The 24,714-nt window shown below is 53.4% G+C and overlaps 2 protein-coding genes across 3 annotated transcripts in view; one reads left to right on the plus strand and one right to left on the minus strand.

Annotated features, from left to right (window-relative positions):
- The window catches only part of PPP2R2D (protein phosphatase 2 regulatory subunit Bdelta), a 46,135-nt gene extending 43,160 nt beyond the window's left edge, over window positions 1–2,975 (plus strand). The window contains exons 10-11 of one of the 2 annotated variants that reach the window (XR_014297906.1): window positions 332–771; window positions 1,247–2,975. Coding sequence is in view for 1 of the 2 variants with exons in the window: in XM_082674118.1 (XP_082530244.1) it covers window positions 332–611 (280 nt within the window). In the remaining variant the exon portion in view is untranslated. Of the gene's footprint in view, window positions 1–331; window positions 1,151–1,246 lie in introns of those variants that run through there. The other variant, XM_082674118.1, reaches the window with a different exon arrangement.
- A 4,970-nt stretch (window positions 2,976–7,945) lies between these two features.
- BNIP3 (BCL2 interacting protein 3) lies at window positions 7,946–19,735 on the minus strand. Its single transcript, XM_082674119.1, has 6 exons — window positions 19,552–19,735; window positions 12,188–12,338; window positions 11,765–11,849; window positions 10,499–10,608; window positions 10,270–10,422; window positions 7,946–8,824 (listed from the first exon to the last, which is right to left on the minus strand). Exons 1-6 carry the CDS (start codon window positions 19,595–19,597, stop codon window positions 8,779–8,781), a joined length of 591 nt encoding a protein of 196 aa, XP_082530245.1. The 5' UTR covers window positions 19,598–19,735; the 3' UTR covers window positions 7,946–8,778.
- Window positions 19,736–24,714: the final 4,979 nt, after the last annotated feature.

Here is a 24,714-nt window from a genome sequence, read left to right on the forward strand (position 1 = left end):
CAGACCGTTACCCGAGACTGGGGCAGTGACTGTGTTGGGGTTTTTACCTTGTTTGAAAACACGTTAATGTAATTAAAAGTGTAAATCCATTACTTTTTTCCGTTGTATTTATTTTTACTGATAGGATTACGTATACGAAGTTTAGGAAGAAATTCTCACTGCATCTCTCTCCTGACCATTATGATTTTTCATTTTTTATTTGTAAAAATGACCCTGCTGTGTAGAATTGGGGGTAGGAGAGGTAAGCAGCTCTATCCATGCGTCCAGGGCCGGGCCGGGCTGGGGGTTGGAGGTGGTCACTTAGAAGTCTTCCTGTCCTTGTTTTGAGCAGTGCAATCATGACTGGGTCCTACAACAACTTCTTCAGAATGTTCGATAGGACTACATGGAGGGATGTTACGCTGGAAGCTTCCAGGGAGAACAGCAAGCCTCGCGCCAGCTTGAAGCCTCGCAGAGTGTGTGCAGGTGGGAAGAGAAAGAAGGACGAGGTGAGCGTGGACAGCCTGGACTTCAGCAAGAAGATTCTGCACACAGCCTGGCACCCAGTGGAGAACATCATTGCCGTGGCTGCCACCAATAACCTGTACATATTCCAGGACAAGGCCAACTAAGGAGGCAGCGGGACCTGCGTCTCGTGCAGAATCGCGCCTGCTCGTTTGGTGCCAGAGGACAGGCGACATCCTCTCTGTGAAGAGCAGGGACGCCCTCCTGCCTCCGCCCAGACTGCACGGGCTGGCCGCGCGGGTGCCCGCGGGCTTCTGCTTCAGCAAGGTGAGCCCTGGGTGTCGCTGCTCAGGTGAGAAGCCCGCTCGAAGCAGAGTGATGGACAGGACTCAGAAGAGGCCATTGCTAAAATAAACATATTTATTGAAGTCTGAGCCTTCCTTCCAATTTATAGACCAAAAGTTAACATCCAGGAGGAAAGCTGTCAGATTCAGTGTCTGCTCCTGTCGAGCTCTCCTCCTCCTCTGCTGTCATCCTGGGGCCTCCACGTGCGTGGCTGCTGCCCGCCTTCCCTCGGCCTCTCTCAGCCCAGGCGGGGCCTCGGCCGGCGCGGAGATTCGGCCGAGCGGGCTCAGGCCGCTTTACTCCCATCGCGCCTCTGGTGTAACCGCCTAATAAAAGCAACACACTCTAAAAAGTGTTTTTAAGTCCAAAATCAGTATCGTCTTTTTATTTGATTTAATTGCATATAATGAAATTATGCAGAATTCAACTTTAAAAATCTTTTGTCCTTCGTTAACAGAATGGTGGAACGTGTGCAGTACTTCAAACTCTGAACGTATGTATCCACAAACTTCCATAACTTTTTTGTTTCTGTAGAAATGGTACATCTGACACACCAGGTAAGGTCTGGAAAGAGCCTTAACTGCAGCTGCCGCTGAGAAAGAAAATCCCAAGGAGTAGTAACAGAATCGCTGCTGAAAAAGTAACACGTGGTTTAAAGTATGCCTCAAATTCACTGCAGTTGAACACTTATGTGCTTTTTAAACCTTTGTAACAGTACTTCGTGGGAAGAGGGTAACAGGCTTCTAAAAACTGCTGGAATTATATGCATGACGAATTTCACTGCATTTCAAGCCAGCAAAAATTAAACAATTTTAATTATTATGTAATGCCACCAGTACCTTGGTGGTTTACTTTAAAAGTAGGTTGATATCGGAAATCAAGATTTCCCAAGACAAAAAAATACAGAGGTAACAACGCTAACTGATTGGCGCTTGCTGCCGTGAAATTTCACACAGGAGCCCGAGACCCAGTCCTCCAGGGGACGGGACAGCTGGGGCTCACGTGCTGCTCTTGAAATTAAGGTGTATTTTGGTTACTGGTGATATGGAGATGCAAGAACAAATGTCTTGTCAACTCATTCCCCTGAATTAATGTTAACAGGATGCCACGTTAGCTCACACTACGTCGGAAATAGAGAATCAACAAGTCCATTTATTTTAATTTAAAGGTAATTCTATTACTGCGTATTGGTTGACGCAGTTCACAAACCTGAGATGTGGAACAGAGTTGTCTAAGTATCAGTCAACCCTGGCCCTTAAGGTAAAGCAGTTCTAGTAAGATGGGGTTGTATTTACTTGTTCAACTATTTTGACCAAAAAGTTTAATAAATTTCAGATGTTTTACCAGATTTTTTTACGACGTTTTTCCATCTTTGAGACGTATTTCCTACCAAACAGGAAACCAGCCTTCTGCCTCTCAGACGGCCCCGGGCAGAAGGCGCATGCGTGGTGGCTGCCACCAGCCGGGCGGGGGTCCCTGTGTCTGTGGGTTCTTCTCCCCCGAGTCAGGCACACGCTTCTCAGAGATGCTCTTGAGAAACGTGTAATTTAAGAGGTGTCTAGCAATTTCTTCCGTGTTCTTTTCCGTTAGACACTTCTGATTCCATTTAAGCCTTTTTCCCCTCCTGATGAGGTGAAAATCCTGTGGGTTTCAGACTTGACGTTTATTTCTTTTATATTCCTTGTTTAAAAAATATCTGTTGTTTTTCTTGTTCTTACAAAGCTTACGCCTTTTCTCCCGTTGAAAGCTAGAGAAAGCTAGAGAAATTCTATCTGTTCCTGAAAGGTAGTCCTGTGAGTTTTCATCGTTCCTTAGAATTCTGTGCTCCTGCTTGTCCTGAAGCTTTAACGCTGTCTCGGTTGGTGGCCTGGGTTGGACGCTTTACTCGTGTGTGCATTTAGACGTGCGCTTTTTAAAGAACAGTGGCGGTTCTAGAAGCCAGTACAGGACAGGACTCAGAGTCTGATTTTAAACCGTCCCCCAGTCGTGGGTGTTCGCAGGACGAGCAGCAAACTCCCTCCCCCGTGGAGCTGAGTGGCCGTGGCCTCACAGCTGGGAGCCGGCCCAGACTGTCCCCTGGTCAGCGCGGTGGGGTCCAGGCCCCGCGGGCCGAGCCCAGGGCTCTGGTGCTGCGTGGCCGTCTGAGGAGGAACTGTCTGCACGCTTTTGTCGAAGGGGGTCCAGGATCGGCGCTGCGGCTTTTTCTTCTGAGCGTGTCCGTTGCCCGCGGGCAGAGGCGCGTGCGCAGACCGAGCCGGGGCGGGCAGGGCCGCGCCCCTCATGGGGAGGACGGCGCTCCGCGCGCCAAGTCCCGGTCTGAGACCCGGTGCTGCCCCGGGGTCATGATGGGGCGGCGGGGGACAGTCCTCCCATCAGGAACTGCCCCCTGGGTGCTGTGCCGGGAGAAGCTTCCACAGGTGCTGGGGGGACCAGAGAGGGAGGGAGGGGATGCCACACGGGGCCCACCCCGCCAGGGCTTCTCCACGGGGGTGTGGTTAGGGCGGGGACAGCGGGGGGTCGGGTGGGGCCTGACCGGTGCGTCCCACGGGGCTGGTGACAGCCCTCCTGTACCGGGCTCCCCAGAACCAACCCAGCGGTGCTCGCCGGACGGACACGCCACAGCGTGGCGTCACCGGGGTCCGTGTCCCACCCGAGCCCTTGGTGGAGAGCTGGTGAGCCAGGGGTTGGAGCGCCACCGTGATCTCTTAGGAACCGTGGCGGCCCTGACATCACGCGGAAGGGGGAATTGGAGACCTCAGGCGCTCTGCTCAGCTGTCGCCCCTCTCGACCGGCAGCCCCTCCCTTCACGCCACCAGCTGAGTCCCGCGAGGGGCAGAGTCACGGCGGCGGGACGGGGGATGGGGAACGGGCAGCTGAGATCACAGGAGTCCCGGCTGGGGGTTTGGGGGGTCCTGAAGCATCCAAGGTGACAGCCGCAGCCCAGCCTGACCCCCGCCTCTGCGCCCCCCCAGGACCCGCAGAGCCCGTCCCGGGAAGGCTTCCCTCAGCTGCCCCACATCTGAAGAGTGAGGCCTGGGGCTGGGGCCCACAATCTCCTGCGACCCTGTCAGCGCCCGGTGAGTGACTGAGAGGACTTGCTGGTCCCATTTCCCTGCTCACCCTCCGGACGGTGATGCCAGCAACCGGAACCTTGGGTGAGTCTGCATCCTGAGCACATCTACAGGGTCCCTGGCCCCCCAGGCAGGACACGGGACCTTGGCCGAAGCCAGGGCTCCAGGCGGGCCCCCGGCTCCTGTGGTGCTGGTTGTGGAGGCCCATCCTCACCAGGCTGCTCTGTGGGGTTTACTGTGTGTCCTGAGGTGATTCACTTGTTTGCCCCAGAGTTTATTAGTAGTAAATTATCTTTGTACATCTTGGGACATCTTTAAAAGATGTGTGTTCCAGGGACTTCCCTGGTGGCACAGTGGTTAAGAATCCACCTGCCAATGCAGGGGTCATGGGTTCGAGCCCTGGTCCGGGAAGATCCCGCATGCCGCGGAGCAACTAAGTCCGTGCACCACAGCTACTGAGCCTGCGCTCTAGAGCCCGCGAGCCACAACTACTGAGTCCGTGTACCACAACTGCTGAGCCTGCTAGAGCCTGTGAGCACAGCTACTGAGCCCGCGCGCCACAACTACTGAAGCCCGCGCACCTAGAGCCCATGCTCTGCAACAAGAAGCCACCGCAATGAGAAGCCCGCGCACTGCAACGAAGAGGAGCCCCTGCTCGCCACAACTAGAGAAAGCCCGTGCACAGCAACAAGGACCCAACACAGCCAAAAATAAAATAATTTTAAAAAAAAAAAGATGTGTGTTCCGTAAGGATGGGAAGCTAATTTGTTATTCCAAGAACTAACTTTCAGGGAAAATTTGTTTTCTAAAATCTAATTATCTGAATGCAGTGTAAGTCTACAGTTCTTATGAGAAATGTTGTTGGGTTGCTTTTGGTTTTCTTTTTTGAGGTGTAACTGACACAACTATATGAGTTTAAGGTGTACAGCATAATGATTCAGTATTTGTGTATGTTGTGAAGTGACCACCACAGTGAGTCTAGGTAACTTCTGTCACCACACAGGAAGTTTTTTTTCTTGTGATGAGAACGTTCAAGGTCTCTCCTAGCAACTTTCCAACATGTGATAGTTACTAACTCTAGTCACCGTGCTGTGCATCTCCAGGACTTATTTCGTAACTGGAAGTTTGTACCTTTTTACCTCCCTTCTCTCTCTCTCTCTCCCTCTCCCTCCCCCCCCACACAAACACACATAAGCACACACATAAATACACATACTTACACACACACACACTCACACCTGCATCTGGCAAACACCAATCTCTAGCTACAAGATTGGCTTTGTTTTTCTAGATTCCACACGTAAGTCAGATCATATGGCATTTGTCTTGGACTCACAGCATGATGCTCTCAAGTCCATCCACACTGTCTGAAATGGCAAGGCTCCATTCTTTTTATTGCTGAGCGATGCTCTGTTGTGTATGTGCCACGTCGTCTTTATCCACACACCCACCAATGGACACCTGGGTGGTTTCCATATCCTGCCGGTTGTAAATAGTGCTGCTATGAACATTGGTGTGCATGTATCTTTTCAAAGTAGTGTTTTCATTCGTTGGATAAATACCCAGAAGTGAAATTGCTGGATCACATGCCAGTTCAACTTTTAATTTTTTGAGAAACCTCCATCCTCTTTTCCATAGTGGCTGCACCAATTTACATTCCCACCAACGGTGCGTGAGCGTTCTCTTTTCTCCATATCCTTGCCAATACTATTATTTCTTTTCTTATTGATAAATGTTTTTTCTTACTTTAAGTATTAAACTGGTAACACCTGTACAAATTTCAGAACTCTTTAAAAGGACGATAGCGAAGTGTTGCCCCTTCCGCTGAGCCTGGTGGTATTGATAACTCGTTAGTCTTGTCTTGGGCCACACTTTTTCTTACTCAAACACGAACATGACATATTCCCCTCCCCCCGTTTTTGCACACAAGGTAGCGACCTGTCTACACCTGCATTTCGCTCTGTCCACCGCACGGTGGTCCTGGCCATCTCCCCCCCGTTGGGAGGAGACATCCAGTACCACGAGGATGCAGGAGCCAGACTGGGGGGGCATTCCCTGCCGGTCCAGGGATGCTATCTGAGTAAAAAGATATTATTTATCTTACTTTTGTAACGTTTTATTTGGAAATAATTTTAAATCAGTTGCAAAAATTGTAGAGTTCCTGCCTGCCCTTCACCCATCACCCAGGTTTAATTAACACCACGTAAAGCGGGTGAAGTCACGCCACAGTACTTGTAGCTCATCCACAAACCTTCGTGTTTGTTTTCCCAGTTGTCTTTTTCTCGCCCGGGATCCACGATGCATTTCATTGCCGCATCTTGGAATTTTTTTTTTGGCTGTGTTGGGTCTTCGTTGCTGCGCGCGGGTTTCTCATTGCGGTGGCTTCTCTTGTTGCGGAGCGTGGGCTCTAGGAGCGCGGGCTTCAGTAGTTGTGGCGCACGGGCTTAGTTGTTCCGCGGCATGTGGGATCTTCCCGGACCAGGGCTCGAACCCGTGTCCCCTGCAGTGGCAGGTGGATTCTGACCCACTGCGCCACCAGGGGAGCCCACTCCGTATCTTTCAATCTCTAACAGATCCTCATTTCCTCATGACCTTGACCTCAGACAGTTATTTTGTAGAACCTCCCCCAATTTGGGATGGCTTGATATTTTCTCATGACTAACCTACAGTTATACATCTCGTCAAGAACACAGAGATGTTGGGGTCAGATCCACGGTACCCTAGGTTCCCTTGGCGGTAATCTCCTGGGGAGGCAGTGACACCGGGCCCACGTCAGCAGCTGTCTGCCTGACGGTCACTCGTTCCCTCATCCCGTTTATTAATTAGATTCTGTCGGGAAGAACTGTCCCTTCCCCCACTTACTTGGTCTCCATCAGTGTGGACTTGGGGATCCTGCTCCAGTCTGGTGACAGCCCATCACCACCAGGAACCTGTTACCAGGCTGACCCACTCTGAGCCACTGCAGGTCCCTCAGGTTGGCTCCGTGTCCTTCACCTCAAGCATGGCCTCACCTCCTGGCACCACAAATGTTTGTCATGCTGCCCTGGAATTCCCACTTTTCCAAGGAGCTCTGGTTTATGGGAGAATGGATTCGACCCCCAGGATCTGTGTTATTTTAATCCAAAATTGTCTGGATATTAAATATTCTGTAAACTTGCTATTCTGTGAATAAAATGAATGATGCTGTTACTTGCATTAACATAAGGGGTGTGTGGAAAGGCTGTCGCCATTCTGCTATCCTCTTGCCCAAAAGGTCAAAACAAAAATACATATATAGTCACACATTTTAAAAGAATCAAACGTCCACTGGAATGTTGCAGTGAGAGGGGAAAACCTTGTGATCGGCTGCGGCAGGCACTTCCGGCCGCCATCACGCAGCTCAGCCTGTGCCCTGGGGAGCGTCAGTAACAGGGCGGAGATGGAAGGAAGGATACATAACGTGGAGGAGAGGAATAGAGTAATAATCCAGCTAGAAGCCGAGAGAGAACTAAGATTTTAAAAAGTGAAGAAATCAGACGACAGCTATTGGAATCAATCATAAACGAAAACTGGTCTCCAGAGAAGGAAGGGAGCGAGGCCGCGGGTGGGGGTGGGGAGCAGAGCTTACACTTGATAGCTCAGAACTCCCCAGACCTGGGGGATGCCTTGCATATCAATGCACAGAGGCCTTCGTCATGGGCCGGGTCACCTGAGTGATGGAGTCACAGAGCTGTCCAGGGGTGCTGGCTCTGAGGACGCTTGGCCTTGCTGCAAGGTCCTGAGTGCAGCCTGTGCTCGTGCCACTTGAACCGCCACCATTTGCTGTTAAAAGGGAATCATCCCCCGGCCAGAGTGGGTCGGTGGGATGCAGGCTTAATGTTTTAGGGGTAAATTACATAAAGAATCTTGATGCCGTTCCATCAGCCGTCTCCAGATGAAAGGGCTGTAGCCTCTACCTCCAAGGTAATTGTTCAAATAGAAACAAATATTTTAAAAATTAGAATGTTACATTTATTTAACACAACCGAATTTAGTGTGGAAAAGTGAAACAAATACAACAGCATTTATACAGTATATCAAAGGGGCGGCCTTTAAAAACCATGCAGTGGGGATACACCTGGTTTAATGAAAAAGCTTGTGTGACGTACGTAAACACCGTAACGAAGTATTTGGCAAAGATTCATTTGTTTTCTATTTCCAGGCTTTTAAAGTAGACGCGGAATAGCTTAGAATAAAGCTGATCCTAAGAGCACACAACAACTGAACACAGACAGACTGAATTTAGCAATCCCGAGATAAAAGACACTGATCATCCGGTGGTCGCCGTCCAGGGTGGTCGTAAGTCTCAGCGAGAGTCCCTGTGCTGCACGAGGTGCCGGTGTGGGGACGACCTGGCCCACCCGTGTTGCAGCCTGGATTGTACATGTCACGTCACAAAGAACCACCAGCACAGAGAGAGCTGAGGGGCGTCTGTAGTAGACGGTTGCATCCACTCACATACGGTCTACAACAGGGTTGTAAGGCCACAGTGTTTATTCGGGATAAGCCCTCATGTAGTCCTTTTAATGTCAACGGTATTCGTTCTTTCAAAATACAGTGTTTAACTCAATCAAGGTTGCAGATAATGTGTTAAAGTACTACATACATCATGGATACGTTAAAATTATTTATACTTAAATATTTATAATATCCGAAGAAAGATTACCACCAAATTATTAATAGATATTAATCAATGACAGGCTTATTACTTTATCCCATAAGTATGATTATGGGAGAGCATGGTCTTAGTCTTTATTTTACTGAGTTAGGAACGTGGCATTTACAGAAGAAATGACACAAGTGATGCAGCCACCCAAGGACCACGACAGCCTCCTCTGTACGCTGTGCTGCGGACAACACACACCCCCACTACATGAGAAAGCCGGACGCCAGTTCTTCATCAAAACGTGCTGGTGGATGTCGTCAGGCGCCTTCCAATGTAGATCCTTAACAGAAAAAGGAATTGGTGGTTAACGTGGTCTCGCAACTCCCGGGCAAGTTTGCACAGCTGAGACGGCAGCTGACGCTGGTCCCAGCTTATTTACGTAAGGGGACTGGCTCTCTTACACCCACTGTTAAAACTTGGGTTTTATTCTTCATCAGTGTGTATACATTTCAGCATCTAATTTAGAAGAATCCAGTTGTGCTCTAACAGCCATGCAGTGGATACACTCAATACAAGCACAAAGGAGAGGATTCTACCCAACCTGAAATGCCAGTACTCCCGTCACTGTTTTTTGAACTGACCACACGCTGCTAGAAAGAGTTGCCTGCAGGACAGGTGATAGCGCCAAGTTTATCGGCACCAACCTCACAAAGAGCCCTGCTGAGCAGTGAAGCCCACGCCCCCAGGAGCCCAGAACTGAGGGGCATATGGGCATCAGAGGGCTGTCCAGGCAGAGGGGGCTGGGGAGGACGTCTTCAGGCCTGCAGCCCAGCACGGGGAGCTTCCTTAGAGCAACTGGTCGGGGTGGGTTTTATCATCCTGACCGCTTTGGAGGCTGGTAAGAAGGGCAGACACCCCTGCTGGGGGCTGGCTGCAGAAATCCATCTTGACCTCAAACCGGCAGAGGCCCCCACAGAATCTGACTGCTAGTTGTGGAGGAAGCTCCAGAAATCAACCTCCCCGCGTGAGACTGGCAGAGTCTGACTCTGAAAAGCACTGTGCTGAGAGGGAAGGCCAGGGCAGAACCAAGAGGGAGAGGCCGGGGGCCTGGCCCCGCCAGGGAGCCCTCTCCCCGGTCAGGCAGGACTGTGGGCTGGGGTTCGGGAGGTCGGGAGGGACGCTGCTCTCGCCTCCCAGAGCAGGCGGGCTGGCGTCTCCTCTGCCACATTCACGAAGCCTGCGGTGGCACCAGCCCCCGTCAGGAGGCCATCTTGAGAATCCAGACGTCCAGGAAGCCGCAGCCACAGAAGCCCGTCCGTCCGCACCAGGGCCAGGGAGACCCCCCGCCCGCCTGGTCAGAGGCTGGGGATGAGCCCCCGAGGGCAGCTTCGGGCTCCTCAGCACGGTCTGGGCTCAGCGTCTCCGTGGCCCAGGCTGCCCCTCTGTTCCGCACGGTCGTCAGAACTGGCGCCCTCTTCTCACTGCTGAGTGGACGCCAACAGACACGTGCAGCCCGCGTTACTGACACCGCCCCCCTGCAGCCGCCCCGCGAGGAGTGAGGCTGATCCGCACCTGCGTGCAGCGGTCCAGGTCAAGCAGCCAGACGAGCACCCCTGCGCGCGAAACCAGCCTCTGCTGCCGGACGCTCGGGGCAGCGCCGCCCCGGCTCTCGGCCCTGGGCTCTGTTTCTCGACCGGGACGGGCTATTTCACACGCCCACGTCGCCCGTGCTTCTAAGACCTAGAAGGACCCCGCGCTGTGCCGTCCACACGGGCAGTCACTTACCCCAACCCGATGGCCAGCAGATGGGACAGCAGAAGAGACGGCAGAAAAACTTTGAGAAACTCCGCCGAGAAGATGCCCCCTTTCTTCATGACGCTCGTGTTCCGCATGCTGAGCGTGGGCGCGCGCTTCGGGCGCTTGAAGAGGAGGAACTCCCTGGGGGAGAGGTGCTGGTCAGCGGAGGCGTGCCGGGCCAGCCGGGCCAAGGCAGGCCCCCGGTGCAAACACTCACTTGGTCGGGGGCACGTTTTCCGGCCGGCTGGACCAATCCCAAATCCAGTCTGAGTTTTTCTTCAAGATGCTTTCGACTTCCTTCCTCCTCTCCATATAGTCTTCCTCAGACTGGGGCAGAGCGAATGGTGAAAGCGAAATGGTGCCTGCCGCACCTGCAGCAGGACGCTCACCTCCCACCCAAGCATCGGACCAGCAGGCGGAGCTCGCAGCCCAGCCACGGGGGGAGGCGAGGGCTGCACCCCCCGGCTCTCCTCCCTCCTCCACACACATCGCCGGGCTGAAGGCCCGACTCAGACTCGAAGAGCTGCAGACACTGCCCCAAGGAAGCGATGCCAAATGAGGACAGACGTCCAGAGATGAAAACGGAAACCATCTAAAATGGCCCAAAACAGGGATGTGCCTAAGCAAGCAGGATACTGCACGGCAATGAAAGCAAGACACACTTTCATGTTAAACGGGAGAGAAAGAAGCCAAAAACTTACGTGTACCCCTGATTGCAGCTACAGTTTTTAAAGTATATAATACACTCATTAAAGAGCTTTTAAAAGCTGGATTACAGGTGTTCTCCCTACTTCTCTGCATTTGAAAAACTCTACCTGATCATCTAATTCCTCCTTAAAATCGGGGGAGAAAAAATTGGTTCAAATTTTGGAAATACTCTAAAACACTGTACCAAAACCAACCAAACGCCTGGGCGCACCAAAGCTGGGGTGGGCCCCTCGTGTCTGGGGGCAGGCCGGGCGCCGCCCCTGAGGAGGCCTGAGCACCAGGGACTCCTGGTTTCCTCGGTGAGGGAGGCCTTGAGGGGAGACCAGCACGGGGTGGGGGGGGACCAAGTGGTACTGACCAAGCCCACAGTTCCTGACAGCTTTCACAGCGAGTCGGGGACCCACGGGTTCCTAAAATACACTCCCCAGGCATCACGACCAGAAAGGACCTGGCAAGGCCGCACTGGCCCCGGCCCAACTGAGGCCACCAGAGAAGCAGCACATAGGGCCCCAGGCTCTCTCCCACCCGCACACTGCCCAGCAGACAGACCCGCCGCCTGGCTCCCGGCTCCCCTCCCCCTGGCCACTCCCACTGTCTCCCTGGACAGCATGTGAGGGCAGAGGCGCCCAGGCCGCACGGCCTACCCAACCTAGGCCCCTGCCACTTCCGGTCCAGCGTGGAGTGCGGGGCGTGCCCCCCCCCCCGGGTTCTGAGGGCTGGATTCCACAGAACTCGGTACAAACAGATCGCAAATGTGTGCACGTGCGCACCTTACCTGGGAGCTGTTCTTTTCTCCAAGACTATGTGTGTCTGTCTCAGAAGCTCTGTTAGTATCTTGTGGGGTCTGTGAGCGAGGTGGGCTTGGGGAAAACACAGTGTGTTAACCTTCTTTCCACCAGGAGAAGCAAAACCCCACAGGCAGGGGCCACCCTCCAAGGCCGGGAGGCTCCCGCCAGCACCTGGGGCCAGGCCAGGGCCAAAGCGTCCCTCCACCTCGTCAGCTGAGCTCTGATGCCCCACAGTCAACAAGCAGAAGCAGGGGCCCAGCACCACACTCACGGGCCCCAGTCGCTCCCTCCCACCTAAGGGCGAAGGGCCCGCTGTCTCGGGAGGGCTGGACTGAGGCCAGGCGGGCGTTCGCAGCCGTGCCTGCTCCTACCTGGCCTGCCAGCGCCGGGATACACACGTTTATGCCCACCTGTCACAGTGAGAGCTCCTGGAGCTGCTCCGTCCAGATTCACGCTGGGCATCCAGCAGGATTTTTTCCATGTCGCCATTATAAATAGAAACAGAGTCTGGAGCGCTGCTCCCGCTCCCGTTACTGCCAAAGTGTAATTCTACCCAGGAGCCTGATGGGGATAAAAAAAGGACATGGTTGCAATCTTCCACCCACTCTGGAGTCTGGTCCTAACAAATAACCAGCTCGCGCCCCCATTCCCAAGACGTGCCGGGGACTCGCAAGGAACCGTCGCCTTGAATCACGCTGCAACGCCCTTGAGGCCCGTCTCTGGCACCTGCATTACAGTGAGCTCCTCAGGGACCCTTGGGAGCCGAGGCAGTGCACCTGCTGCCACTCCCAGACTACCTGGGACCCCACTGACCAGGACACTCTCCTGCACTCAGCGCTTAGAAAGCAAAGGGTGTCAGCAAGAGCCTTAGGGATTTACACACTAAGGAAAGCTTTACGACCTGTTTACACATTCCAGCGCCACGTTCTGACCCTGAGGTCCCACAGGATTCATTACGATTACTGCTCTGTATCTTACATCAGATGAATAGAACAAAGGTAACTAAACCTGATTAACCAGAGCAAGCAAACCATCCCAAGTGCTCATCTAGCCAAGTCTGTACAGCAAGTAAACCCAGCATTCTTTAACTCAAACTGAAAACTGACATGTATACACCCAGGTGTCATCAAAACAGAGAACTCCTTAGCGCCAAGGTCACCTGCTTACTAAATGTAGCACAAAGCAGCTACCACCCCAGATCCTACGAGCCGTTATTCGGAGCTTAGATTTGTCTCTCCAGCCCCACGACTTGGGAGCCGACTTGATGAATTCACCAAAGCAGCCAACAGCTGACCCGGCGAGCGCTCTGCTGCACCAGCCGTGCTGGGCTCCGGAATCGGGAGTGACCGGGGAGAGCCCCTCCAGGGGCACCCGTGAAGGGAGGCGTCCCCAGTCCGGGCACAGCCGAGGTCCAGGTGGGTACAGGCAGGGGAGGAGGTGTTGTCGTGCTCGGCTGTGTGTGTTTTGGGGGTTGACGGGTGGAAGAGCTGGAAGATGAGATCAACTCTGGCAAGCCCCACAGGAGGACAAGTGTGAACCCCAGAGAGGTCCTGAAGGGGTGAAAGTACAAGTTCTGTGCAGCGGGGCTGAGCCACCCACAGGTGTGCGGACAAGGCAGGCGGTCAGGGCCCGGAAGCAACACCTGGGGGCTTGGACCAGAGGGGCCCCCCATCCTGTTGCCGCTGTGCGGCGGACCCAGGCTGGCTTCCAGCGTTTCACGGTGTCCACAGGCTCTCACTTCTGAACCCACACCTAGGAGCAGGGTTCCAGGGTGGAAAAGTTCTAGGTGTGCGTTTAATGTACTGCAACGCCACTGCTTTCCGACGCAGCCGAAGCAATGTGAGCATTTCTGTTGGCTCACGCTTGGCATCGACTTTAAATATAGCCATTCTGTGGGTGTGTGGTGGTAGGTTATATGGTTTGTTCTGCGCCTCTCTGATTTCTACTGAGGTTGAACGTTTCCTCACTTGCTTACTGGCCATGTGGAGAGCATCTTTTCTGAAGCAGCTGTTGAAATCTGCTCCTCTTTCCAACTGAGCGGTCCACCCTTCTCCATCTAGCTCGATATTCAAGACCCAAGCTTTTTTTTGGCCGCGCCGCGAGACTTGCGGGATTGAACCAGGGCCCCGGTGAAAGCGTCGAGTCCTAACCACTGGACCGCCAGGGAACTCCCGACACAAGCCTTTACTTATTTTTTATTTTTTTTAATTTTTTTTTTGCGGTACGCGGGCCTCTCACTGCTGTGGCCTCTCCTGTTGCGGAGCACAGGCTCCAGACGCGCAGGCTCGGCGGCCATGGCTCACGGGCCCAGCCGCTCTGCGGCATGTGGGATCCTCCCGGACCGGGGCATGAACCCGTGTCCCCTGCATCGGCAGACGGACTCTCAACCACTGTGCCACCAGGGAAGCCCCACAAGCCTTTCTTCATTTGAATGTGTTGCAGGTAACTTTCGCTGTGGAAAGACAGCCTTTCCACTCAAGCCTTTTGCTGAACATAAAAGTTTTTGCTTTCAATTCACTCTTCCACTGCCAGGCTCCGTTCACTGGCAAGACTGCCTCTGCGGTCCCCTCTGCCCCGTCCTGCTTCCCAGCTGGCCACGCGCACAGGTCTCCTGGGCCCAGGGCGGTTCCTCTGCTGCGTGTCGTGGGTCCAGGCCTCTCCGGGGTGGGTGCAGGAGGGGGAGCGCAAAGGCAGACCGGACTGAAACCCCGACCGAGGCTGGTGGTCACTGTACGGCTCCTCCAGGAACCATGACCCAGAGCTGCTGCTCTGCGCTGAAACCAGGGCCCCAGGGGCACCACACAGCACAACCCATTCGGGGCCCGGACCCCTACCCGTCAGCCCCTCCCCTGAGAGCCCGGGCCTGCCCTCAACAGCAGCTTGGCTGCAGAACAGGTCACATTCATCCGAAGAAAGCAAATCAAGGGGCCAGGAATGAAACGTAAACAGTTTATACCACGTCCAGCCTCCCACTTGGCTGCTAACCACACGATCACCAGCAGTTTTGAGATGCTGATACACTTCTCACTTCAGCCTCTCAAGTTACTTCACGTTGGCCTGGCCCGCACAAGGCAGGCCAGGGTCTGTCTGGGAGCCCAGGGCTCCCTGGACAGAAGCCAGGGCCACTCAGCCTCTGCAGGTCAGCAGAAGCTACAAGGACTCCATGCCATTCTTGAGACAGCCCGTCTTGACTGGGGACCCTATTCCCACCTACTCTGGTGGCTGTGCAGGGGTTAGGAAAGCCCTGAAGCAAACCATGAGAGGCTCCACCGTGCAACTCCTTCACTAGCCCTCCTTCCTTCCCAGGAGCAAGGTGACACTCGGCCTGGCAGCTCTGGCCCCCCACAGCATGGAAGAGGACCACGGCGCCCTGCTCTGGGCACAGTTCCATTTTTCTAGGTTCTCAGTCAGGTTCTGCGCCTGGCTGCCCAGATCACTTTTACTTACGGTGTCCGACATAAATGGAGTTTGAGGTGCAATGTCTTCTCTGACACCACTTCTGACATGAAATTGGGGCGGGGGGAGGCCTACACCAATAAGCAATTTCCGGTACCAACTGGCTGTCCAACAATTCAGTTCTGACACTACCTGGAGTCAGTGTCAGATCCCACAAGTTGAAGATCTCTCAGTCCCACAAGACTGTCCCCCCATCAGACAGCCTCACATGCCTGGCAGACCAAGAATTCAGGGGTTCCGCCAACCCCCACCCCCTTCAATAATTCACCAGAACTCACAGGACTCGGGAAAATACCTGGCTTACACTTCCGCAGTCTCAGAGGATTACAGCTCAGGAACAGCCAGGTGCACAGGGCAGGGTATGGGGGGCGGGAGTGGAAGGGGACAGTTTCCATACCCTCTCCCAGGACCTCAGTGGGTTCAGCAGCCTTTTTCAAAGTTTTTTATAACCCGGTCTGCAGCCCCTCCCCTCCCGGTGGCAGTGGCGGCGGTGGGGAGTGTGTGCTCAGTTCCCACCCTCGTGCTCCAATGCGCTTTCCCGTCCCCACCCGGAGGCCACCTAGGGCCTCGTGAGTTACCTCATTAGCGGACTCAAGGGCTCACCAAAGGGGCTCCTCATGAATAACAACATCTCTCGGGAAATTCCAAGGGTTTTTAGAGCTGAGCTCTGTCTGGGTCAGGAACCAGGGACAAAAATGAAATATATTTTTCAAATTGAGATATAATGGACATATAACATTATCAGTTTCAGGTGTATGTATATTATACCACAAGGGCCAACTCAAAACTCCATGGAGACAAATATATATGCTTTTTAGAATCATCCCATAGAAAGTCTCAAGCATCCTTCAGGAAAAAATCCCATTCTGGGGTGTCTACAGCAAAAGCTTTGGATCCAAAAGCTGTATTCTAAGAAATGATTTACTAAAGGACAACAGTTTTATTATTAACCTGCAGCACCTGGGTAGGGAAAGCAGCTTCCTGGAAATTGAAGACAAGGTGTGCCATTAATCTCCTCGCATCTGCAATTAAGATCACTCACCTTCCTAAGCAAGAAAGACGGGATTCAGGTCCTGAAGGGTAACCTTGTAAGGCTTCCTCAGAATCCCAAATAACCTATCAGATAATTGGTGTAATTAGGCCTCAGGAAAACAACAAAACAGGTGGTGAAGCCGCTGATCCAGGCAAGCTTCCCCGATTCCTGTCCCCGCCCACAAAGGCCTGTAATTTACGCTAACAAGACACAGGGCACGAACACAAGGCAGATGAGATGGAGGGAAAGCCTAAGCTACCAATATTACATCACCACAGCAAGAAAACCCACAGGCCTTAGAGTTAACCCATTTCTTTTTTCTTTTTTTTTTTAATCTCCTGTGACCTCCACGATCCTTGGTCCCAAAGAAAATAAAGGCCATGTTTTGACTTTGATGACCTGTGGGCCCCAAGATTTGTAACTCAAAATGTTATCACATCTTAGAGCCCTAGAGAGGCTACAGGAATTACCCAAACACACAGCTACTTACTGGGTAAGCCACAGGTGCCATTTAATTCAGCTCAACTCTGCTGCTGCTAACTGAGTGCAAGCTAGGAACACATGCAGAAGCGTTAACCGTAGTTCACTGAGCCACTGCTTGGTTAGTTGGGTGGCGGAACAGATTCCAGCTGTCTCTGATTTACCCAGCTTGAAAACAGAGACAGACAGCAGTACTCTTTCAACCTGTGGAAGGAACCCTTACTCTATCAATACCTTTAATATAGCACCCACGCTGTTCATCCTAAACATTCTGCGCAAAGCTTCTCCAAGTTCCTGCCGCCACTGGGGGACCCCAGGCCCTCCTACATCCCGGGGCAAACACTCCCCTCCAGCCCCAGCTGGCAGAGGCTCCAGTAGCTCAAATCCAGACAGTATCCCTAGTCCAGGGTAGCAGGTCTCAGCCCTGGCTATGGAGGACCACCTGTGCTTTCCCTCCCATTCTCCAGAAGTCTAACCCAGCGGCCTGAAAATCCTTATTGGGAATGCTGCAGTGGAACCCTGGTACATTTATTTTGAAAAAGCCGTAACGGTGATGTCGGGCAGCCGGGGTTGAAAACTACTAGGGGACCGACCTACACGACTATGGGATTAATGAGAAGGTGGAATCCCTGAGGAGAGCCCTGGGGCAGAGCAACTACCACCCTCATCAGAGGGCTTCTTCCCTGGGAGAGGTGGGATTTAAGAAATGACTGTTTTTAAAAGCTTCTCAAGTTAGATGGGACAGGAATGAGAGGCTTGACTGACAAGTGATTTTGAACATAAAGTCAAGCAGGCAAGTCATTCAGGTTCCTGGATCTTAACAGGAGCTGGCAAATCGCACCCATCCTTCTGTCGCCGACGCGCCTGCCTGCCCTGCTTCTCACTTCACCTCTGGGCCTCACTGTGAACATCTGTGAAAAGTAGAGGTTGGGCCAGGATCTAGATGCCTGAAACCCCTTCCCTCCCAAACTGCATGGCACGAGAACTGCGAATTCTCTTCCTCTTCATATACCTTCAGCCGCTGGGTGCCTGGGACAGCGGAACCCTGTGGCTGCAGACAGAGCAGTGCGTGAAGGGGCAGGGGCTGTCTCAGGGTAAACCAGGAGCACCTTACTGCATTGACCCCCGCCCCAATCCCAGCACAGCAGGGGTTGGGGGTGGGTCTTCTGGGAAGTAAGGTTCACACCCCCTCCCATGATGCTGTGACACAGTATCACAAAACTCCATCTTCTCCCTGCATATTAGGGGTTGTTTATCTGAGAACAAGAAAGGCATATACGACATCTTGCTGCTGGTTCACAACTTTAACTAGAAGGGACCAGGGGGCCGAGAGGCAACGGCAACTTCGCTGTGAACTCAGGGGAAACATTTGGTCCGAGGATACAAGCAAAGGGGAAAAGGTTTGCCATTGTCTGCAGGCTCAGCTACCAAGGCTCTCAGTTCTTTCCGAGGTAAACAAGAGGTAATCAAATCAACACAGAGCACAGGACAAGTGTCGCCCCAGCCACCAATCCCTGCTCGGATTCAGTTTCCCAGAGCGGCCGAGGCCCCACGTGACTCCTCCCACACCGGGCGGCCGGGGAGCGAGTGCCCCGCAGCACGTATCCCGGAGAGCGCAGCCCGGAGAATCCTCGACACTTTCCACTCAGCGTGTAACTGTCTTTTTATAGAATACACAAAACAGAAAAATCCTTTAACCCACGAGCTGGCACTCTGCATTGCCAATGACTCAGCAGTTTGGTCTGCCAATCGAGGACCGAAGATGGAGCCGCTCAGGACACTCCGAACTCTTCCCGACAAATCTGACCCACTAATAAACAGACCGTGTTAGCAACGAAGTAGTTTGCTAACAGGGCTGACTTTAAAAGACAGTTTAGAAAACACTCCTTGGATCTTCTGTAAGACAAAGATTCAATCCCTTAATCTGTTTCAAAGAAAACAGTCACTGTCGAAATTTAAGGAGCGATTGCAGGATTTTTAAGCTGCGGTTGTAGTTTTAAATTCTACAACGCAGTAGACCAAGTCTTGCCTAGTGAAATCTTGTTTTGAGGAATACGAGAAACTAGTAGCTCAAATCCAGACAGTATAAAGATTTTTAAATCTTAACGAAACTTTAAAATTCACTCTCTAAGGCTTCAACGGCCCTCTCCAAAACTTATTTACGAGCTCCCGCCGCCGCCTGAACTGTTGCTTCAGAGAATAAAGGTCGGCGCCCGGCCCCTCCTCCAACCCGTGGGCCTCGGGCTCCTCACCGGGGCCGGAGGCGGCGGCCCGGGTGCTGCCCCGCGGGGCCAGAGCCGGGTGGGTCAAGGCCGCCACCGGCCCCGGCTTCCCGGGAGGGGGCGGGGTGTATGCACCGCGGCCACGGGGCCTCGTGCTCCCCCGCGCAAGTCAACCCCGAGCTGGGCTCTGAACGACCCCCGGACGAGCGAACGTAACTAAGGAAAGGCCAGCCGCGCCCCCGGCCCAGCGTTTCAGGGCTCTTCCTCTCACGGCGGCTCGCCCCGAATCCCGGGACCCCGTCCTCCCCAGCCACTCCGGACCGAGCCGCGGACGGCTCACAACCCGAGTCCACGAGTCCAACCGCAAGTCTGGGCGCCTGCTCGCCGGTAGCGGCACCGGCACCGAAACCAGCACCGGGCTGCACCTCGGAAGACCAGGCACCGCGCGGGCTTGGGACGACGTCGGCGCCTCGGTCGCCCCGATCCGGAGACGGGGATCCCTCCGCAGGCCCCTCCTCTGCAGGCCGGGTGCCTTTCCCCCGCAGGCCCCCCACACCCAGGCCGGCCCCCGGCCCCCGTTCACCGTGCAGGCTCTCCTCCGGCAGCCCGGGGGTCTCGCTCTGCGACATGGCGGCAGGGCGAGGGCGCTGCGGCCGGCGGGTCGGGGTTGGGGTCGGCGGGCGCTCCAGGAGGGAGAAGGAAAGGGAGCGGGAACGCCGCGGTAGCTAGAGCGCGGTCGGCCCGCGGCTCCGAATGACTGACGCTCGCGGCCGGAGCTCCGCGGATAAGCGGCGGCGCCGCCCACTGGCCGTGGGGCGGGGCCTGCGCGTGCGCGAGGGCGCGCGGCGCGTGCCGCGCGTGCGACGCGTGCACGGGTCGGGACGCGAGGAGGGGTCCGCGCGTGCGCAGCCGGGCGGGGGCGGGGCGCGGGCGTCTAACAGGTGCGCGCGGGACGTGCGGGCACCGCCTGGGGACAGGCGGGCGGGAGGCGGGGCCCGGCGGGGTGACTCGTTTCCGCGACGCTGCCTGAGGCCTGACTGCGCCCCCTCAGACACAGGGCCGGGGAAGGGATGGGGGGGCTGACAGTGGGGCTGCGTGTAGAGTCGGACCCGGGGCTGTGGCCCGCACCCTGCGGCCGGCGGCGAGGCCGCCCCTCACCTGCAGTGCAGCGACCACCTGCTGTAAATTGGACCGGCAGGAAATCAGACAGTGTCTCTAGCAGCTGGTCCAGCAAACCACACATCAGCCCCTGGAACAATCAGCCCAAGCGGCCAGGACTTGGTCGCTGACTGACAGCTTCCCCGATTCCTGCCCCTGTCTCCCACTCAGGACCAACCAGAGGAAGCCAAATATGACCGACGTTCGGTCCCCCAACCAAGCACCACTTCTAGTGGGCCGCCCCCCCCACGGCCCCCGCCTCCGTGGGCCCACCTGAGCCCCTCCTCCTGGGGGCCCCCCTCCCCCGCCCGCCCTGGGTCTCTGTAAACACGCGCACGTGGGGCTCGCCGCTCAGCAGCTCTGAGTAGGAGCCGCCGCTGTGCTCATTTGGGGTCTTGGTTTCCTTTCTGAATGAGGATGCTCTTGGGAGGGGCGTTGGTCTTCTCAGCTTTCTCTCTGGTTGTGGAAGCGCCGGCCTTCCTTTCAGCTGGACCCTCATTCTCACTTGGTCAACGTGCATTTACCAAACGGCGCCCTGTCCCAGCCCTGCGCTAGTGGGTACAGCCGGGGACAACAGCAAGCAGCGTCCCCGCAGAAGACAAACTGCAAAGCCCGCCGGACAATGCACCTCTGCCTTGGTGCCTCTCCCAGCGCCTCGGTCCCCCTCACCCGGGAAGCTGCCCATATGGAGCCTTCCAGCCCATGAGCACCGTGTGTTTCTCTGTTATTTAGGTCTTCTTTGATTTTTCTCAGCAAGATCTTGTAGTTTTCGGTGTACAGGGCTTGCACATCTTTTGTCAGATGTATCCCTAAGTGTTCATATTTTTATGTTATTGTGATTACTATGGGTATATTTCATTTGGTTGCTCACTGATAACATATAGAAATATACTGGATTTTGGGGTACTGTCGCATCCTGCAACCTGCTAAGCTCACTGAAACTTACAGATTTTCCAAGTCCTCTGAAGTGTCTGTAGGCAATTACCTGAAAGTGTTTAAACGGAAATGTTTCTCACTGCACCTGGTTTTCCCTCCCCGTGTGGAGCCCTCTACAACTCCCAGCAAGTTCCAGCACTCGGAGAACCCCACGTGAGAGAGGCCTGAGGCCTAGACCTTTGACAGCATCACTGTAAACATAATGGTTTGCACAGCCCAGAGCGAAGCTCCACAGCATCGAAGGGATGCGAGTAGGTGGAGGTGATGGTGGAAGGGGGTGGGGAGAACCTGTTCACAGGCAGGTCAGTTTTAGGAAAAGTTTAGGACAATTTATTTCAAACTATCCTGTCTCTCCCTCCTTGAAAAGTCTTCCCGTGTACCCAGGTGCTCCCCAGCTTGAGACCACCCTGCCGACGAAGCCCTTTTCGTGCTGGTACTGGTGGAGAGGGGGAGCAGAAGGTGGACAGGGCAGGTCTCCCCACTCACGCACCCTGACAAGGTTGGGAGGCTAGGGGGCCGAGGGGAAGGGCAACGCTGAGGCTCTGTTCTGCCACCTAGGGGAGCAGACACCAGGAGGTGCTGTCTAAAGTTTATAGAACCAGAAATAGATACTTAGGTATATTATTTTAAAAAGACCTAAATAGAAAGCATGTTTAGTTCCAATATCAAAACTAGGGATAAATCGATAGGGAAATGAGCTAATCTCTTATTTTTCATGAGAGAGTCAGTAGATGCTGTCCTAACTTGAAAAAGGAGTTATTCACATCTATTTTTCAAAGCTATGTTGGTGATTATCTGAAGAACTGGAAGCAGAAGTGGTTAAAAATGGCTGCTTCTCGGGAGTGAGATAAGAGATCTCCACTTTTCATTTTGTGACCTGTATTATTTTGATTTTTTTGTCTGGGTGTATATTATTTTGATTTAAAAATATTCACTGAAGCCATAGTGAGGAGGGGGTGTTGAAAAGACACGGGGGCCAGCTGGAGCTCTGTGAGCAATGACGTGGCAGTGGGTCATCACCCAAAGAATGAAATTCCCACGCCCATGTTAACGTAGATAAATGATTGAATAAGCAAGTAAACGAGGGAAAAGAGACAAACCTCCCACACAGAAAAATCCCGAGTAAGTGACGTAGATGTCGTGCCCCCAGGAGGGAAGCACGACTCCCCCTAAGTGTGGGCCGTGCAGAGCGACGTCCTCCCAAAGAGCACAGTGTGGACAGGGAAGGAGCCACTGGACAGTGAAGACACCTGACAGACACGGCCTCAACCAGGTGGTCAAGGTCAACATCGGCAGAAACGCGTCGTGTCGAGAGTACGCGCCCCTGAGAGGACGTGACGAGAAGGACACCTCCTCCGTGTCTTCCTTCTAGAAACACACCACCCCAGTTCAGCCACCAGACAAACCTCAGACGATGCCCAGCAGAGGGACATTCTGCAAGCTCCCCGCTCCTCCAATCGTCAAGTCATCAAAACTACAGAAACACCGAGAAACCGTCACAGCCGAGAGGAGCCAAGGGGGACTCGAGTCTGAATGAAATGTGGTGCCCACGGTCGCCTCCTGGGGCTGAAAAGGGATTTCAGGTAAACACGAAGAAGATAAGAATAAAACACGCACTTTAATAATAATACATCAGTATTGGGACCTCCCTGGTGGCATAGTGGTTAAGAATCCGCCTGCCAACGCAGGAGTCACAGGTTCGAGCCCTGGTCTGGGAAGATCCCACAGGCTGCGGAGCAACTAAGCCCATGCACCACAACTACTGAGCCTGCGCTCTAGAGCTTGTGAGCCACAACGACTGAGCCCCGCGAGCCACAACTACTGAGCCCGCGCACCTAGAGCCCGTGCTCCGCAACAAGAGAAGCGACCGCAATGAGAAGCCTGCGCACAGCGACAAAGGGTAGCCCCTGCTCGCCGCAACTAGAGAAAGTCTGCAGGCGGCAATGAAGACCCAATGCAGACAGAAATAAATAAATTAAATAAATAAATGTTTTTAAAAAAAGAAATACACCTGCAAACATACTGAGTAGAATGATAGCAAATTGAGCTCTAAAGATTAATACAACAAGGAGGGTCTCTCCTGGGACTGTAAGGACGGCGTAAGAGTATATTTAATAAAAGATTAAAGAAGAAAAAATATCTTGATCATCTTATGAAATACCTGACAGATCAAAGATTAAGAATAGGGCTTCCCTGGTGGTGCAGTGGTTGAGAGTCCGCCTGCCGATGCAGGGGACACGGGTTCGTGCCCCGGTCCAGGAAGATCCCGCATGCCGCGGAGCGGCTGGGCCCGTGAGCCATGGCCGCTGAGCCTGCGCGTCCGGAGCCTGTGCTCCGCAACGGGAGAGGCCACAGCAGTGAGAGGCCCACGTACCGCAAAAAAAAAAAAAAAAGAAGAAGAAGAATCATTTTAGAAGCAAATAATTATTCAGTATGCATTCATGACAACACACAGACACCAAAAACAAGCTTGGTGAGCTGGGAAGGGGGTGGAGGCCCTCAGTTAATTAATTAATGTGTAGAAGACATTTAATAATTTTTGTTGGCTGCTCAACTCCTGAAGCCCTGCTCAGTGCCTGAATTCCCAACTTTTCATTTATAGGAACTTAAAATACTGGGTCTCACATCCTTAGCCTCCCTCCCAGCTGGGTAGGGGAAGAGCAGCTCTTCACTTCCTGGAGTAGCTGTGGTAGCGGCAGCCTCCAGTGCCTGGTGCCGCCTGGCAACGGAACAAGCGTTTCTGTTTTGTCCAGCGGTTTCCTAACTGGACCAGGTGTGCAGTCTGACTTCTGCTGTGCTGGCTGTGTAGCTGCCCTTTGTTCCCGCCATTTTTCATGGCTAGTCCTTGGGCCTCTCCAGCAATTCTGTGCATCCTCCAATATTCCTTCAGAAAAATCCCTTTTCCACTGACATCAGCTGGAGCTGGTTTCCTTTACTTCAACTATGAAGGGACTCACCTGAAACCTACAGCAAGCCTCGTACTAACAGTGAAATGCTACTGCATTTCCATGCAGTCAGTAACGAGCCAGGGCACCTGTGACCATTCTGGTCTGGAGTTCTGAAGCAATGCAGGAAGGCAGGAAGGAGAAATGAAAATCTGGCATGTGGGATCTTAGTTCCCCAACCAGGAATCGAACCCACACCCCTTGCATTGGAAGCACGGAGTCTCAACCACTGGACCGCCAGGGAAGTCCTGAGAAATGAACATTTCAAGATGTCAAAAAGGAATATGCAAAACGGTCAGTGTTGACCCCCCGTCATCCCCACCCCGTGTAAGTTCCATGAGGGCAGGAACTTCCATTGGTTTCTTGGGTTCACCAGTGTACGATGAGCACCTAGAACCAGGCCTGACTTTTGGCAGGTGTTCAGGTAATATTTGTTAATGAAATTAATGCATTAACAAAGAATAATAAAGTTGTTTACCTAGAAAGTTGAAGACAACCAATGGAGAGAGTCTGAACAAGTAAGAATCAGTACAATGTGTGTAGCAAGGTTAGCACAGAAAAATCAGCTGCTTTCTTCCAGATTAGCAGTTTGAAAGTGGAAAACATTCATAAGAGCAACAAACAAAATATCTAAGAATAAACTTAATAAGAATTGTTCAAGATACGAAGAAAATGGTTTAATTTTGCAGGAAAATTTGAAAAGGCAT

This window comes from Grampus griseus (genome assembly GCF_964374135.1).
Source record: "Grampus griseus genome assembly, chromosome: 16".
NCBI lineage: Eukaryota > Metazoa > Chordata > Mammalia > Artiodactyla > Delphinidae > Grampus > Grampus griseus.